We start from the raw sequence: 15,808 nt of genomic DNA, 5'->3' as shown, positions 1-15,808 counted from the left end.
TAAGGTGTAATACACTTATACACAGATCAGAACTACATGATTTACTGGTAGGATTGGGCTCAATTCTGAAATATTTCAAAATTTCATCCATAGGAAAATGTAAGTCCGAGACATGGTGTAAAATGATTCTTCAAAAAAGTATAGTACATACAAGGTGTTCATTCATAAGGTCCCATTTCAATTTTGTTATGAAGTCAATTTTTTATATTATTTTGATCAATGTTTAATTACATTTTTTACAATACATACATGTATGTGCCTACCATTAGTTAAATATCAAAAAAAAATTTTCGTAATTTAATTTATGACTTTCAGATTTTAATACTGATCATATGATGACCAATACAAAAACGAATCAAAATAAGACTTACAGAATGGATAACACTGGCATTGTGTCAAAAATTAAAAACTACACATTTACTTTATATTTACCATAATCAGCACCACAATTACTATGTACTGCATGATACATTAAAGATACAGAAAAGGCACATATGTTACTAATATTGCAGTTGAAAATTCTATCACAAAAAAGGCCCCAAAATCGTATATTTGTTTGACAAGGAACACAGTGGATCACAGTACAGACAGACAAATACCAATAAAAATCACAATCAGAACATATGGGATGAAACTTTGTTTAAAGCAAAAAGTGTTTTACCAAATTTCGTAATGACAGTCCGATTGTTTTTCAGTTCAGAATCAAATCTAATGTTTCTAATTTTAATGAATATAAACTTGTCAAAGTTATGATAGGTGGTTTGGCATATATGATGACCGCAATATGTTGGTTCAACTTGGTTGTGATTATGATGTTATTATAAAATTAGTGCTAAAATAGTCCACATGCTAGGGATCTTTATCCCAAGATTTTACTAGTTTTAAAATTTAATAAAAATAATTCTGTTAGCCAAATTTAAATGCACAATGGTAGATTTCACAGTTCTCAAAAACGTTTCATAAAATTTTTGTTTCTAGTTTGAAATTTTTTTTCGATTTTCCAAACAAAACCCAATGTGATTTACTAGTGCTAGTAGATTACACAATTAACACCAAATTCTAAGTGAAAACTTTAAAATTTGACTCAATCTCATTCATAAGACACAATCTATGATTGGGTAAGACACGAAGAAGCATTCCACCATATTTATCTGCAGCACCAGTTTTTTATATGCCGTTTGAAAAATATCAGCCAGTATGAAATCCTTTTATTGGTGATGTCACTATCGTTCTGTTACAATTTTATTCCATTCTCTACATTCAGTTGGTTTTTGCGTAGACTTAGATTTACAGTTGACTAGCGTTAATTGATGCAACGGGGCTCCATTAACAGTCGGGCATGAATATAAACAAAGTTCACTGATCCTATGAATGATCATATTGTCTTTTAACTTCCATCTCTGTAAAAATATGAATGAATAAATTATTTGTAGGTTTAGGACACGGCTCGGCAACCTTGAGCATTGAAAGAGGCATTTGGCATTCTTGCCAACAACTTCAAACTTACTTGTGGCCACTACATATACTGAAACTAGTATAAATTAAAAACCACTTATGATGCAATAAACTAGTTTTTCCTGAAAATTTAAATGAAATACGAATGATGTAATAAATCAGTCTATGACGAAATGAAAACAACTTGTAAAATAAAAAGTTTTGACAGACATGAATCACTTTAATGCGACCCATTTTTACCGCTCGCGACTTACACATTGGGAACCGTTGTGATGTGAATTGTATTTGGATTTATGCTTCCGCCTGGCATTGAATCCTAAACTGCTTTAACCACTTTGATTCACAGTAGCCAAAGCTCCGAGAACAAAGAGCTGCAGGTTGCCGCAGGTTAGGATATGAATGATTAATAATAAAAAAGGTCATTTCCTCCTGTCTTTACACGCTAATGATCTGGACCAGTGGTCCCAACACTTTCAGCTTTGCCATTTCAGTAAAAGCAGTCAAAATGCATTTCTATTGATGCATTGATATTGTGGTCTCTAATTTATACAATGCTATTGAAATGAAAATAGAGACAATAGTAGAAGGAACATCTTATCGAAGTTAATAATACTTCTGAAGGTAATAAACGTGTTTATTCATAACCGTATGAACCGTGGTTGATTTGTCACCCTATGAGAACTAGACAACAATGGCAAGTAGTTTTTCTTGCTGCTCCATTTCATCATATGCATTCATTTTATCTTTAAATGCATAAAACTTACTTGATCAGAAATGCTTCCCATGCATGGTGTCAACACAATATGTAATTTATCAAGCATTTTAACAGGCTCTGCACATCTGCGTGTACCCTGATGTTCAAGGTGACCTTCTGGAGACAATTTCCAAATCTGAAATATAACACATTACAGCTATTATGTTTCTAAATAATTTAATATAGCACATTTTACACATCTTTCCACCCGCTTTCACCCCCGGCCTGGAGCCTTAGTTGGAGAGAAAAGCCATGAAAATGCTTCATTAAAAATGCAATACCTGATTTTCTTCATTTTTACTGCAAGATTGAAACTCAAGAATTTGTTCCGATGATGGACCAACACAATTATCATCATCTTTAACACGAAGTATAAAAGTTGACAATGGATTTGTTAACAATGGTATACTGAAAACAAATTTCATGAAGATTGAAAGAAATGATAGTTTTATTATATGGAGGCAAATTTTTCATTGAAAATCTGTGCGATTACACTAATTGGTAAAAGCTGACTTTTTTAAATAAAGGTTTTTCACTTGGACAAAATATTCAATCCATGATAGAGATGGAGAGCATTTAAAGTACCGGTATATTGCCATATTAATTTGATTGTATTCAACGCAACTCGCGATTGCTTCGACTTACAGACAGGGTTACATGTTGTCCATAAAGTGAATAAGACTTTTATTTCTTATTTATCTCTGGGGCGATGGAAGCCGATAAGACGCCTATTCATAAGTTTAAGGCCTTTCTTCGGCAGGTGAAATGACGAGCAAATTTCTAAAAGCGCTATGTGCCCCGCCGTCAACATTTATAAAATTTTCAAATAATTTTAAATAAGTTATTTCAATTTATTACCTGAGCTGTGGATAAATTGTATCCAGATACCATTCAAAAGTTTTGCATTGAAGATCCTTTCTCAACTTTTTTCTTTCATCAATACTGTAAAAACAATTTGATATCAAGCACAAAATAATGGGTACATCATAAATATATGCCTTTGAATAAGCAAAGTATTTGTTATCTAGATTGGAATAGCATGATAACACAGGGGTTGTAGATTTATCCTTTAGCAAGTTTTGACTGATATTGGACTATGAGGCCGAGCTGTGTTTTTGAATTCGAGAGTCTTGGCAAAATTAGGCATTTCTAATTCTTCAGAGTCAAAATTCTAAACTTCTTACTTATTAAAAACTCTAAACTTATTTTCAAAAGACTATTAAAAGAAGGCTTGCATTTGTCAAAATTTTGGTTTTCATAGATATTTGAAATTTACACCAATTGAAATTTTAATTCCTTTTTCGTCAAACCATATTAAAGCGAAAAACGTTTTGAGATGACTACGACGTAAATTTATTCCTAATCCCCATCCAGATTATCTCACTGGTAGATGCACAACTTCTTACTTTAGGTTTAATAACCATTAAAAACTGATCCAAAAACACTGTCTGTTTGCTGCATTGACTATGGTTACATTTCGTATTATCTTATTATTTGTGATAACATTTGGACTGCTTAAAATGTGTTATAAGTTTCGTTACACTGAACAATATTAAATCATAGAATTATGCTGTGTTTACAAAATCTAACATACTTTCCATAATTTTTATTTATTGCGGACGGTCTTGCAGCAAAATAATATTTTTTATAATCGTCCATCCATACTTCTGCCGTTCTTCTTGTGTTTCTGAAATTATAACACAGATTGACAAAATAGAAAAAGGATAAGGAAAACCAGTGAACAAAAATGATGTCATACCTCATTTCAAATCCTATGATAAACAGTTCCGTAGAAAAAGAAAAATGTTAAACCAAAAGCATTAATGTGCGGGGAGGGGGGTCTGCGTGTATGTGGTCTAAACTCAGTGGTTCTCAACTTTCCATTCTGTTGTGGCCCATTTTCAGCATAAAAAAAAGTTCAAATTTCCCTCAAAAGATTATTCAACTTCAATTATTTTTTCAAATTCAAGGGCTGATCAACATTAATAACACTGCTCGCTCTCGAGTAGCTTATCAATGCAAGGCAAAATTTCTGACAGAGCTAATTTTGTATCAGCCTTTTGCAATCAGTTTTGATGATAGGGACACTTCCACTTTTTCGGGGTCTCAAACTGCCATGGAAATCATCAATTCAGAAAGATTCTGCTCTTTCAAAACTAAATTGCTGTGAGGAGCATTGTTCAGAGCAAAAGTCACATAAATATTTGATATAGATAAAAATATCCATATATAAATTGGAGGGTGAAAACTTCATCAGAGAGCGGAAAAAATCTTTCTGAAGAAAACTTGTTAGGCAGCGGACATGAAATCAAAGCACACCTTATATAAGTATTAGCGTTTCCGTCAGGAAAAGTATACGGATGCTTTTTTCTGAAGACATGTCCAACTCTACTGCAAGGTATGATTTCAAGGGTTCCCCCACACATCCACGTTCTAAATGAAATTTCTAAAACAGAAAATGTCTTTGTTATTACAACAAGGGAGAAATGAACAAGAATTGTAAAAAAAACATAGGTACTGCCTCATTTTTTATTTTTATTTTTTCATATACGGTAAGTAAATTTGCTCATGGCAAGTTCGTTTGAACTCAATCAGATATATATGAGATTGATCTCCGAGCGAGGAGACCTCTAAAGTGCCAAGAGCTGCTGAGACTATAAATCATTATAGGGTAGAATTGCAAGTGAGTAAAACCCGATTGACGTGAGGCCTAGTGCAGTTCATGTTAATACAAACAGGAAAACAATTACAAAGTAGTGAATTCCACAAAAATTAGACCAAAATCAAAAGTTTTTCAAAATTTAGGAAGTTTCCAATTGAGTTCGAAATGGGTTTTTAATACTAAATATTATATCCACCCACATGAAATGAGTTTTTTTAGTATCAGAATTTCAAGGCTGTCCTAATTTTATTTGACCTATTTAAATTAGAAGCTAACATAAAGCATATCAGATTTTTAAAACATTGATAGGATAATCATATTGCGATTACAGATAATTATAATTATAATCTCAAGAATCTTACCAAAATTTTCGCCTCCCCAAATGTTCATTGCAGTATCATATTTTCCAAGTCTATTGAACCAATATTTATCAATGACAAACAGGCCTCCAGCTATCACAGGAGTTCTAAATATAACAAGATTGCAATGCTCAAATATATGGATATGAAGGCCAAAACGAAGTAGCACAGGTATGCAATCTATTACCAGTACCGCAGTCTTCATGACTTCGCCTGGCAACCAGATAACGACGAACGTGGTAAACAATTATTTATTTTGATGAAGTCCTGGCACACAAAAATCGAATTCCATAGAGCCAACAGAAATATTTGGATTGAATAAAAGTAATGGTCATTTAGCGACAAATACAATCTTTCATCACTGAAAATTCCGAAGCAACTGGTTCAGTAATTAAAGAGAAAAACGATTTTTCCACAACAAAAAAATAAGAGAAGAATGACTAACAAGATGAACAACGACAACAAAATAATCCCTATGTACACTTAGTGTCTAATTAAGTAAATATTAGAAGATACTAAACATACTTAATAAAAATAAAAAATAGCTTTTGTGGCTAATGCAAAATAGTCAAGACTTGCCAATCGTTTTTTCAAAACACAAAAATTTGGCTGGCTCCAGCCAGATATTAATAACAAAACCGAAAAACTTACATTTAAACTCCACAGTACACTTTAAAAACAATATTTACAATAATGGAATCTCAAATATGTGGTAAATATTGATAAATGTGATATATTTTGCACAGAAATTAACTTTTTGATAACCCTACGAGACTTCAATTGGTCAAAATGATAATATTTCAAATAAAAATTTTCTGAAACTTAGTTTCAAAATAAAGAATTACAAATATTGAAATAGTTAATTTTGAACAGACTCAAATTTTTGTTCCATTCCAGAGATTCCTGGTTCAAGTCACATATTTTGACAGTATTTCAATACAAATTAAATCCTTAATAATGCTATAAATATATTTATTAAACCTACCTAATGGGGCCGACGGGGTCATATCGCTTTTCTAGTGTTTCTGCATCGAGTCGTTCCCATTTAAAATGCAAGCTCCAATCAAAGCCACCCCTCAGATCTGCCGATGCCGACATATAATTGAAATTATCCATATTTATTATATCAATAATGGGGCTAACCACTCTTGTAGAGTCCTGCAAGAGAAACTCATATTAGACAAGATCGTGGGGTAAATCGAGTAGCCTATTATGCATAGATGGCCTCTTCCGCTGCTGTAACACAGGATTATGAGGTTCTTTGTGACCATTTTGAGCCCTAACACTTTTTTGTAGCCTACAACATTACCATCTTTCAATATAGGCTTATATTCTTAATGAATATGAGTGTAAATCCGCAATGCGCAACTGTAAAATTTTGAGAAAGCGGTTCTTTTCTTGTACCTAAAAAATATTTAAAAAGAGAGCTGTGGACAAGCCAAGCACAGAGTCCTACTCCACCAGTAAGCTTAGTGCATTCACAAAGGCTTTAGTTGATGTAATCCCAACCAATGTCATCTCTGAAAACATGTAGCAATAATAAAAAAAACAGCCGACACAGAAAAAGAATTCAGGCGAAAATTATTATTTTAAATGAAAGCCTATCTGTGGCAATAAGTTTATGGCAACCATAATTGCGATCTATCATACCAAGTTTAAAGTGATATCAGATAATTTTGTTTCAAGGTTTTTGTAATTAGTATTTTTCAAAATAAACTATATGTACCCAAGTTTCTCATGAAGGTCTTTGATTTGGTTCTAGGGCTTTCTTAGCTTTGACTTTACTGGTAGATGTCAGTATACTCAATTATCCTTGAAAAATGAGCATTTGAAAAATTGCATATTTGAGGCGATTTAAATACATTGATTAAGACTAACTGTTATGCAAGGAAGTACAGAGTCAGAATGTTACAATGAAACTATAATTTCAGTGAAAATCGATTTCAATCAGAATTACAACGCTTCAAATGTCAAAAACTACTCAAATAACCCCACCGTCTTCATTAGTTTATTATGGAGTAATATGGAATATCTGCTAAAATAACCTTCTGAATAATAGTTTTATTATAAATATAAATACTATATTTACCTCTGTAACTCTTTCCAGTAAAGGTGGCAACCATCCAACATTACATTCACAATGCGAATCAAGAAAAGTTAAGATTGGAGCAACAGCTCGGATGGCACCAGACACCCGAGACCTTATCAGACCTGTGGAGAAGTAAAATAAAATGACTCAGAATAGGACTTTCAATATTTAACCTAGGTGGAGGAAAGTTTAAAAGGCGGTCTAGACCACAGCCCCTCATCTAGTTACCAGTCTATATTAGATATGGCAATAGTGAATTTTTTTTCAGTTGAATGGACTTGATGATAGAAGCCGTAACTAAACAGCGGACTACTCTCGAATAGCAAGTTTACCAATCCTCTCATATGGGATTCGGACCTGCGCAAGGTAGTGAAAGGTGAGATGGCAAGCCTGTTCCTCATGTTTAGCATCATGTGCCAACCACAAGCCAAGTCAGCACTGCCCAAGTTAAAAGAGGAGTATCACTATATTTTAGGAGTCTACTTTAACTGTTCAGGAATATTCATAGTGTATGTAACAAAATGATACTGGACTTAGACCATTATTCTGTGATTCAACAAGCTTGCTGCAAACTAACATACACGCATGGCTTAGCTGTAATGTTTTGTCTGATTTTCTACCTCATTTTAAAGAACATTTAGTAAAACCATAATATTATCACCATCACAATTCACAATATTATCTCAAAATGAATATTCATGATAGGATAGCCCATAAAGTTTTGAAAGATAGAAAAAGAATTTTCATATTCACAATTCACAATATATTCCAGGATAAGCAATTGAACCACTAAGAACAATAAAATAGGATATGATTTCATTGATTTCCTAAGCGGAGGAAAACCAGGATGGCTTGATTTCCAAAGAAGTCGGATATGAACATAATAATACAATTTAAAGTAATGTTACCTTCTCTTTGTGTATTTCGAATACATCTAACTTTCGGAATCCTTTCAAGCATTTTGCAATCATCGGCTAAAAATAATAAAATAATGCAAGTCAAGCAAATGCAATCCCAATCAAAGCATGAGGTTATCATCTAAAAGACACAATTTGGAATATCGGGTAAACAAGGAAATACTTGTACAAAAAATTATCATCTTGAAGCGCTTTATAAAAATATAATTGAAATTTTTATGTAGTACTGGTCATAATTTAGTTGCAGTTCATGCTCAAGACAAGATTGTTATTACTTTATGCTAGATTTGTAACTTGTTCATGGGTGAAGCCAATATACAAAAGATTTTAATGAGGTCGTCTGATGAAAGAATTATGTATATTCAGCACAAAAACACACCCTTTTGAACCTTAATTGCACAAGAATAAGTGTCACAAGGCATGTATTTATTGGAGTTGATACATAAACTGCTATTATTATACAATAGAAATTAAAATACCTAGATCACACCTACATAGAGATCATGCTGGGTTTAGTATGAATCCATGAAGTCAAAACTATATTCAAGTATATAAGATATGTATAATGTTGAAGAAAAATATAAAAATTAGAGATATAGTTAAATATAAAGCGCGCTCATGAAGTCCTGTATTAAATTAGGTAAAAGAATTTGGATGTGCTTTAATGTTACCAACAGATTACTAAATATGCGGGCATATTTTAATATCATAAAACTGCATCTACGGCCATAGATGGAAATGACAATGCTGTAGTTTTCTATTCAATCTAGAAAGATTCAAACTACAATCTCTCAGGAGTCTTATATAGAAATCCAATTTGATAAAAGCATGAGTTTACAGAGAACAAGCACAAGGCAAGAGTGATCATCAAAGAAGGTAATGCACTAATGCAGCTTGTTCACCAATATTACATGCCATGGCACTTTGGAGCAGTCAAACATGATATTAATTCCCATTCGCCTTTAATCATCATTTGGTAGAATATGTTTCGAAATTTATGAAACCAATAGTGGGAATATATAAATGTACTAAATGAAGCAAAAAATACAAATAAACACGGATAAAAATTAAAATGAGAATGTCAGTCAGAGACCGAAGACTTATCGATCAAAAGTTAGGGGATCCCAGGGTTGTCCAAAACGAATCGAATATTCGAAATTATTCGAATATCAAAGTATTCGAATACCTTTTCGGCTCATTTCCGAATAATTACGAATAGTAGTCACGGTGTTTCGTTTTACCGGAATCTTCAAACGACTTTTTACGCTTTCTGGCGTATTGTAATGACGATGAAATAGAGTCGGCATTTTGATTGTTTATATTCAGCGCGAATATACGTCGCATAGTGTTGCGACACATTTGCACGTTTGCGTTGGTGGACAGTGCCGACATTCGTCTTTTAATTCACAAAATCATTTCCATTAGTCGAAAAATCGACAATCACCGTATTTCCTGGCTAATAAGTCGCTTATGCTTTTCTAGACCCAATTTTGGCTTGATTTTTTGGGGGGTGGGGCGCCTTATTGAGAAAGCATGTTTATTTTATTTCTATGTGGCCTGCTTATTTTTCGCATTAGTCTTCTCAAGCATAATTTGTGTTAACCTTATATTTGGTTCTTATGGGTCTGCCAATCATGATATTTAATCGTAGGCCGGTTATCGTTACTTAAAAGAGAAAACACGGCCACCGCCACCGAGATAAAGTAAGTGATTTATGACCCTTTGGTTTTGCCGATTCAGCAGAAAATGACAGGGACATGAAACACAGCTGTGAAATAACCAGTGGACGTACCATGTGGAACTTATCACATTCCAAAATTATTTCAACATTCGGGTTGATAGGTTGTCCAAAATGATTGCCGCTTTATAATTTAAATTTACCGCTTCGTTGTTGAGAATAGTTAATTCCGTGAGTATGGTTCTACCAAACAAACATGATCTGGTTCTGTTCTGACCCTATAAAATTATAGATTGTTCAAAATGATTGTGATTTTTAACTTAAAATTACCGCTTTATTGTTAAAAATAGTTAATTCTGTGAGTATGATTCTACTAAACAAACGTGATCTGGTTCTAAACATTATTATTAGCGCATATTAGCATAACTGAACAACAGGGAACAATTTTTCTACCCGTCTTCTTGGAGGCCTATATGGAAAACCCCCTTTTTTTGAGTGCTAAAAATATACATCGTCCTATTTGCCGTGTAGACTTATTAGCCGGGAAATACGGTATTTATAGCCGTAATTGTTACGATATCCAATAAATTGTCACAAGTTGGGAAACAAGTTGATTTATTAGAAAAATACTTTCACCCGCTTTCTTGCTAATAATTTTGATAATGATGGTCAAAAGTATCGATAATGATAATTAATACCGATCGATAATTAATACCAAATACCACGGGTATTTGTTGGCATGAAATGTGTGGTAAACTGCCCAATTATAATTAAATTCGGATTCGTATTTACAAAATATTAAAACTATTATAACTCAAAAATACAACGGCGATTTGTGGACTTGAATGTGTAATAAAGTATAAATTATTTTTCCGACTTGTGACAATTTTTTCGTGAGTACGAAAATAAGAATCAAAAATTAATTATATTCGGGCACAATATCACGGCATTCTGTGGACATAAATTGTGAGGCAAACTCGCGATTGATATTATTCTTTGATTCCTATTTTCGTATTTACAAAATACAACGGTGATCTGTGGACATTGAATGTGTGGTAAACTACCCGATTATAAATAGTTTTCGTATTTATAAAATAATAAAAGTATTATTACACAAACATACAACGGCGATCTGCGGACTTAAAATGTGTGGTAAAGTTCCCGAATATAATTATTTTTTGATTCGTATTTTTGTACTCACACAAAATTGTCACAAGTCTGAAAAAGAACTCATACTTTATCCCGCTTTTTGACAAATAATTTGGATAATGGTTGGTATTTAAAAGTATGGGCGTTTTACTAGGATGATTTTGTGTTGCGCAAGCATTCAAATCCATCACCGATACCACTATTTAAAATGCCTTGTCGTATTATTTTAATTCTGTTAATTAACACAACTCATGTTAAATAAAATATATATCGCAATAATCTGCAAACATGAAATGCCTGGTAATATAGCCAGGTTGTAAATAGAAGTTTTCCCATTGTTTATTGTATAAAAATTCCTTCATACACTTAGATTCTATTACTGGATTTTAATTTCGAAGTATTCGAAATTTCATATTCGAAAATAATAATTTCGAATGTATTCGAAATAGTGAACTATTCGGTATTGGCCATCCCTGGGGGATCCCCCAAAAAAGCGCTCTTACTCCATAGTGACACCTTGTGTCCCATCACTAATTAATTAATAACTCGCTAATTATACGACATAATTCATCCAAAATCAATAGGCTTCTGGTCCGACATATGATGAATGCACATGCAAAATTTGGAGCAGATTCAATCTCGCTTTCGTGAGATATCGCGTGCATCTAACAGACAGACAGACAGACAAATACCTATCAACATACTTACCGATTAAAATCGATAAGTAACAAAGCCGGTTGAGAAATATTGGGAATTGACTTCATAATGAAATTATAAATTGTAATAGGAATTTATGACCACCCCGCACTAAACATATTATCATGTATGATATTTATATTTCGTAGAAGTAGACAAGACCATACATAGATTTAGAAAATACCCATCGAATATGGAAGACAAATAAAAAATTACATTCATGTGAAGTTATAATTATTAAAAGTTTAACAAGAAAAAAAACAAAATAAATTTTAACTTTTTCTTCTAAGAGTATACGCCCTCCGAAAAAATAATAAAAAGATAACACTCACGATCATCACTGAAATCATCAACCAATATAACTTCTTTTATTAGTTCTTCCGGACTTCTTGTTAGTACACTAAAAAACAATGTTATTGTCAATAAAGGAATAATTTCGTAATTGAATGAAAATATTTGCCAAATGGGCCCAAAAAAAGCAAATTGCAAACCTCATATCAACTGTAAAATAGGATTATTTATTTGCGTGTGATATTTACATTTGATAAATGGCACAAAAAGACTTATTTGTGAACAATTAAAAAGATCAAAAAGTAAAATTTATGATATTGTAATATCAAGTTATCAACAATAATTTATAGAATTTTCAGCTAAGTTAGCGTAATCTACCTCACAAAATTTTATGAGACTTTGATAGAAGTTTTGCTCGCTTTTTCAGAGTCTCCATTTTATTTATGCGATGCGTAACAGAGATTCAAAAAATAATTATTACCACTAAATTGATTCAATTTGTATGAAAATATTAATGTTAAATATGACTTCTCAAGAACCAAAATGACAAATTGACTGAATTTTTGGAAGGTTTTTATTTAACTTAACCTCATTAGGCTTTGGGTGGTTAAAGTTAATAAAAGAATGATAATTTCTTTCAAAAATGTAAATACACCATACCTAACCACAGTTCTCAGAAGAGTAGATCTCGCTTCATTGTGAAAAGTGATTATAACCGAAGTTTTCTTTTTCTGAAGTATTTTGAGGTTATATTGGTGGTTGAGACATCTAGAGTAAAATACAGACTTTGTGTCGAAGTGTTTTTATACAATGCAAGTACATTCAATTACAACAGAGTAAATGCATTGTCAAACTTGTTATAAGTTTTTGAATTTTTTTTTCATTCTTTCGACTCCATTTATTAATTGATTTAAAATTAGGAGAATTATAATACTATTGTACCTTATAACTAGTGGTTATTTCAATAAGTATTCAAACTCAAGTTTAAGTTCAGCGGAGGCTTAAATAGGTCACCTTATAGCAAAATGCTTCATCGTTCCAAAATCGAATAAAACATGAAAAAGTCAAGCCTAAATATATTGATAATTTAAAAACATGCAGAAAAACGAATGTGAAACAATAGCTGGTGATGCCAGGAAAAAACGAGATTTATGTGAAAAAATTCATTAAAACAAAAATGGTTGGGGGTCGGGGGATATTCAGAGACAATTTGTTTGCTGCCATAAAATAGAAAAAAATAAAAATGAAGAAATGAAAATTTCTAAACAATGGAATATACGCAAAGTTTAAACTTGGTACTTATCAAAAAATGTTATGTTAATTAACATCCGCAAACAATATTACCTCTTTTCCAATAATAAAGCCTAGGCAATGCAGTTAAAACTACCAATGTATAAAAAAGTAATGCTTACTGTCGATTCCGTGAATCAGGTAAATCTCTATCTGTGCGTATTTCATCACTTCGTTTTTGATTAAATGAATTTCTTATATAAGGATCTTCTGATTTAAATTTTTGCTGGGCAATGTATCTTTCAAAATTGAATTCTGTATTCAACTTTACTTTTTCCTGGAATAACAACAATATTGAACTAATTATGTCAGAAATTGGGAAGTAAGGACATCGGCATCAAAACTATATAAAATTATGAAATTTATTGTATCAATTTAATTACATTGCACATAATTCTTTGCTGACCCTACAGCCCTAATGCTGACATTTGCTTTCATTGGCAAAACCAATCTCAGAATCTTGTTACTACTATCTCACTATACTGCAGCAATTTTATTATTGTTTTTCAGTATTAAGGGGAATATCAGGCTACAGAAAGACAGTGTCATTTTTGCAAATCATAAAATTTTTCCCAATAGTCAGATAGTCTGGATAGTAGTGGTCATAAATATAGAATTTAATTAGCCGCTGATAAACATTGTAGCAAACATTAATGTAAATTATACAATACTGCAATAATCTAGTGCTGTAGTAGTCAGAGTTATTTTATTTATCACTTCAGCAGTCAAAAAGATCCAACATTAAAGTTTCTGAATAATATCTGAATATAGAAACGACAGGAGTCGTGACGGACGGATCGCACCGTCATCAGGTCTACAATACTTTTCACGTATTTTGAGTCATCTGCAATGATAAAATGTGTACAAACCTCACTCTTAGCAAAGAATTTTCCCCTTTTTGTCCAAGAAAAACAACTAATTATTGTCCAACAAAAGAGAGCAACGACTATGCCTATTTTAAAAGTTCGCAAAGAGAAGGGCTTCATGTTTGCAGTTCCCAAATCCGATATTGCATCATCAAGTCATTTCAGAATTTTCCAATATTGCAATTCCACGATGTTAAAAATCTATGTTTACTCTACGTTAAAGTACAATTCTTAAACCAGTCGTTCTATTTCTGTATTTGATGTCGTCGCTATAAATCATCACCAGACAACGCCGACGGCAAAGTTCATAACGTCGCCAATTAATTTTCGCGACACCTGCAACCACATGAAAAAATTGACTTGTGAATGCAGCAAGATCACCGCCGCGTGTGTCTGGCGACATATATTATAGCACAATTCACTGGAAACCGGTATGTTAGTCGTTCAATAAAATAGAATCAGAACACACTGTAGTATATTCCTCCAACATTTCACAGTATTTCGTTCTCTCTCTCTTTATGTATAAATATATATATATATATATATATATAGAGAGAGAAAGGGAGAATGTTTCAATATTTTCGCTATCTCTCCTGTACACGGTAGCTGCCGCTGCGGAGCCATGCAGAGTTCGCGTTGTCGCTAATGACAACAACTGTTTTCTGGTCAGGGTTAGGTGTATATAAGTTATTCATAATTTATGTCATGCAGCTCTGTTCTTTTTTTTTTTTATCTACTCTAGGTGTAATAAGATATTCAGCATCAGATAATAGAAAAATAATTTGGGGTGGATTTTTGTATAGATAGATAGTTTATTTTGAAAACTTTAAAATATGACAATACAAACAAATTAAAAATGACGAAGTTTGACCTTATTATTAGGAGATCCCTTTTCATAAATCAGATGACATAGCGTAACTTAGTTCAGTAGTTGCCAAATGCTACCGTACTGAGGTAGAGCCATTAAAATTATGTCAAATTCAACATCTTCTGATCTTACAGTCAAATAAACATTCACAAGTTCACTGACTATATACTTTTATGTTTCAAATATATAAGTTAACTATAAAAATATCAACTTGAAATATACTTCAAATCGTATATTTAGGAATTAAATTTTTTTTTTCATAATCAACACCTTCATAAATGTATGTGGAGTCTTTTAATTAGCTGACCAAGTCTGAAAATGGTAACAATTACAACGAACAATGCAATTCAACAAAAGTACAAAAAGTATAGTAACACTTGAGATTATTTTAAACAGACCTATATGACATATTTTTTTTCAAAATACTTTTTTACAGTTTCATGTTTGCATAAAGAATTATTTTATGTTGCCATTGATCATTCCACAACAAAAATTCTTTTTGTAATAATATCAATAAATTTTTATTAAACCTCTATTTAGAGGTCAGTTGTAGAGTCCAGTTTTATTGTTTACTCCAGAATAATGGAATTTTATTATATTTAAATAATATACATATATTCATTCACGGTAGACTATCGTATTTGAATGTAAACTTGTGGAACATCTCGACTGTACTGGCACTCTGGCAGAACCCTAAAGCGTCGCTGAACTATGTTTGAATACTGCTGTTCTAA

The 15,808-nt window shown here is 32.2% G+C and overlaps 1 protein-coding gene across 1 annotated transcript; it reads right to left on the bottom strand.

The window, feature by feature from the left end:
* Positions 1-287: 287 nt before the first annotated feature.
* On the bottom strand, positions 288-14,590 carry LOC120329582 (polypeptide N-acetylgalactosaminyltransferase 16-like). The gene is made up of 14 exons (XM_039396239.2): positions 14,210-14,590; positions 13,463-13,617; positions 12,711-12,818; positions 12,092-12,159; positions 8,228-8,293; positions 7,320-7,441; positions 6,216-6,388; positions 5,234-5,337; positions 4,529-4,655; positions 3,804-3,896; positions 3,068-3,151; positions 2,491-2,617; positions 2,220-2,345; positions 288-1,400 (listed from the first exon to the last, which is right to left on the bottom strand). Exons 1-14 carry the CDS (start codon positions 14,324-14,326, stop codon positions 1,224-1,226), a joined length of 1,647 nt encoding a protein of 548 aa, XP_039252173.2. The 5' UTR covers positions 14,327-14,590; the 3' UTR covers positions 288-1,223.
* Between the last annotated feature and the right edge of the window lie 1,218 nt (positions 14,591-15,808).

Source organism: Styela clava, chromosome 12 (genome assembly GCF_964204865.1).
Source record: "Styela clava chromosome 12, kaStyClav1.hap1.2, whole genome shotgun sequence".
NCBI classification, from domain to species: Eukaryota; Metazoa; Chordata; class Ascidiacea; order Stolidobranchia; family Styelidae; genus Styela; species Styela clava.
The sequence above is the reverse complement of the archived record's forward strand: the minus strand, read 5'-3'. Positions and strand labels throughout refer to the sequence as shown.

Excerpts from the sequence above, each read along its gene's own strand:
- LOC120329582 (XM_039396239.2), bottom strand. The coding sequence starts at position 14,326 with ATGAAGCCCTTCTCTTTGCGAACTTTTAAAATAGGCATAGTCGTTGCT. Across the intron at positions 8,294-12,091 it reads TGATGATTTCAGTGATGATC|CCGATGATTGCAAAATGCTT; the intron begins GTGAGTGTTATC and ends TATTATTTTTAG. Across the intron at positions 1,401-2,219 it reads TGGGAAGCATTTCTGATCAA|AGATGGAAGTTAAAAGACAA; the intron begins GTAAGTTTTATG and ends ATATTTTTACAG.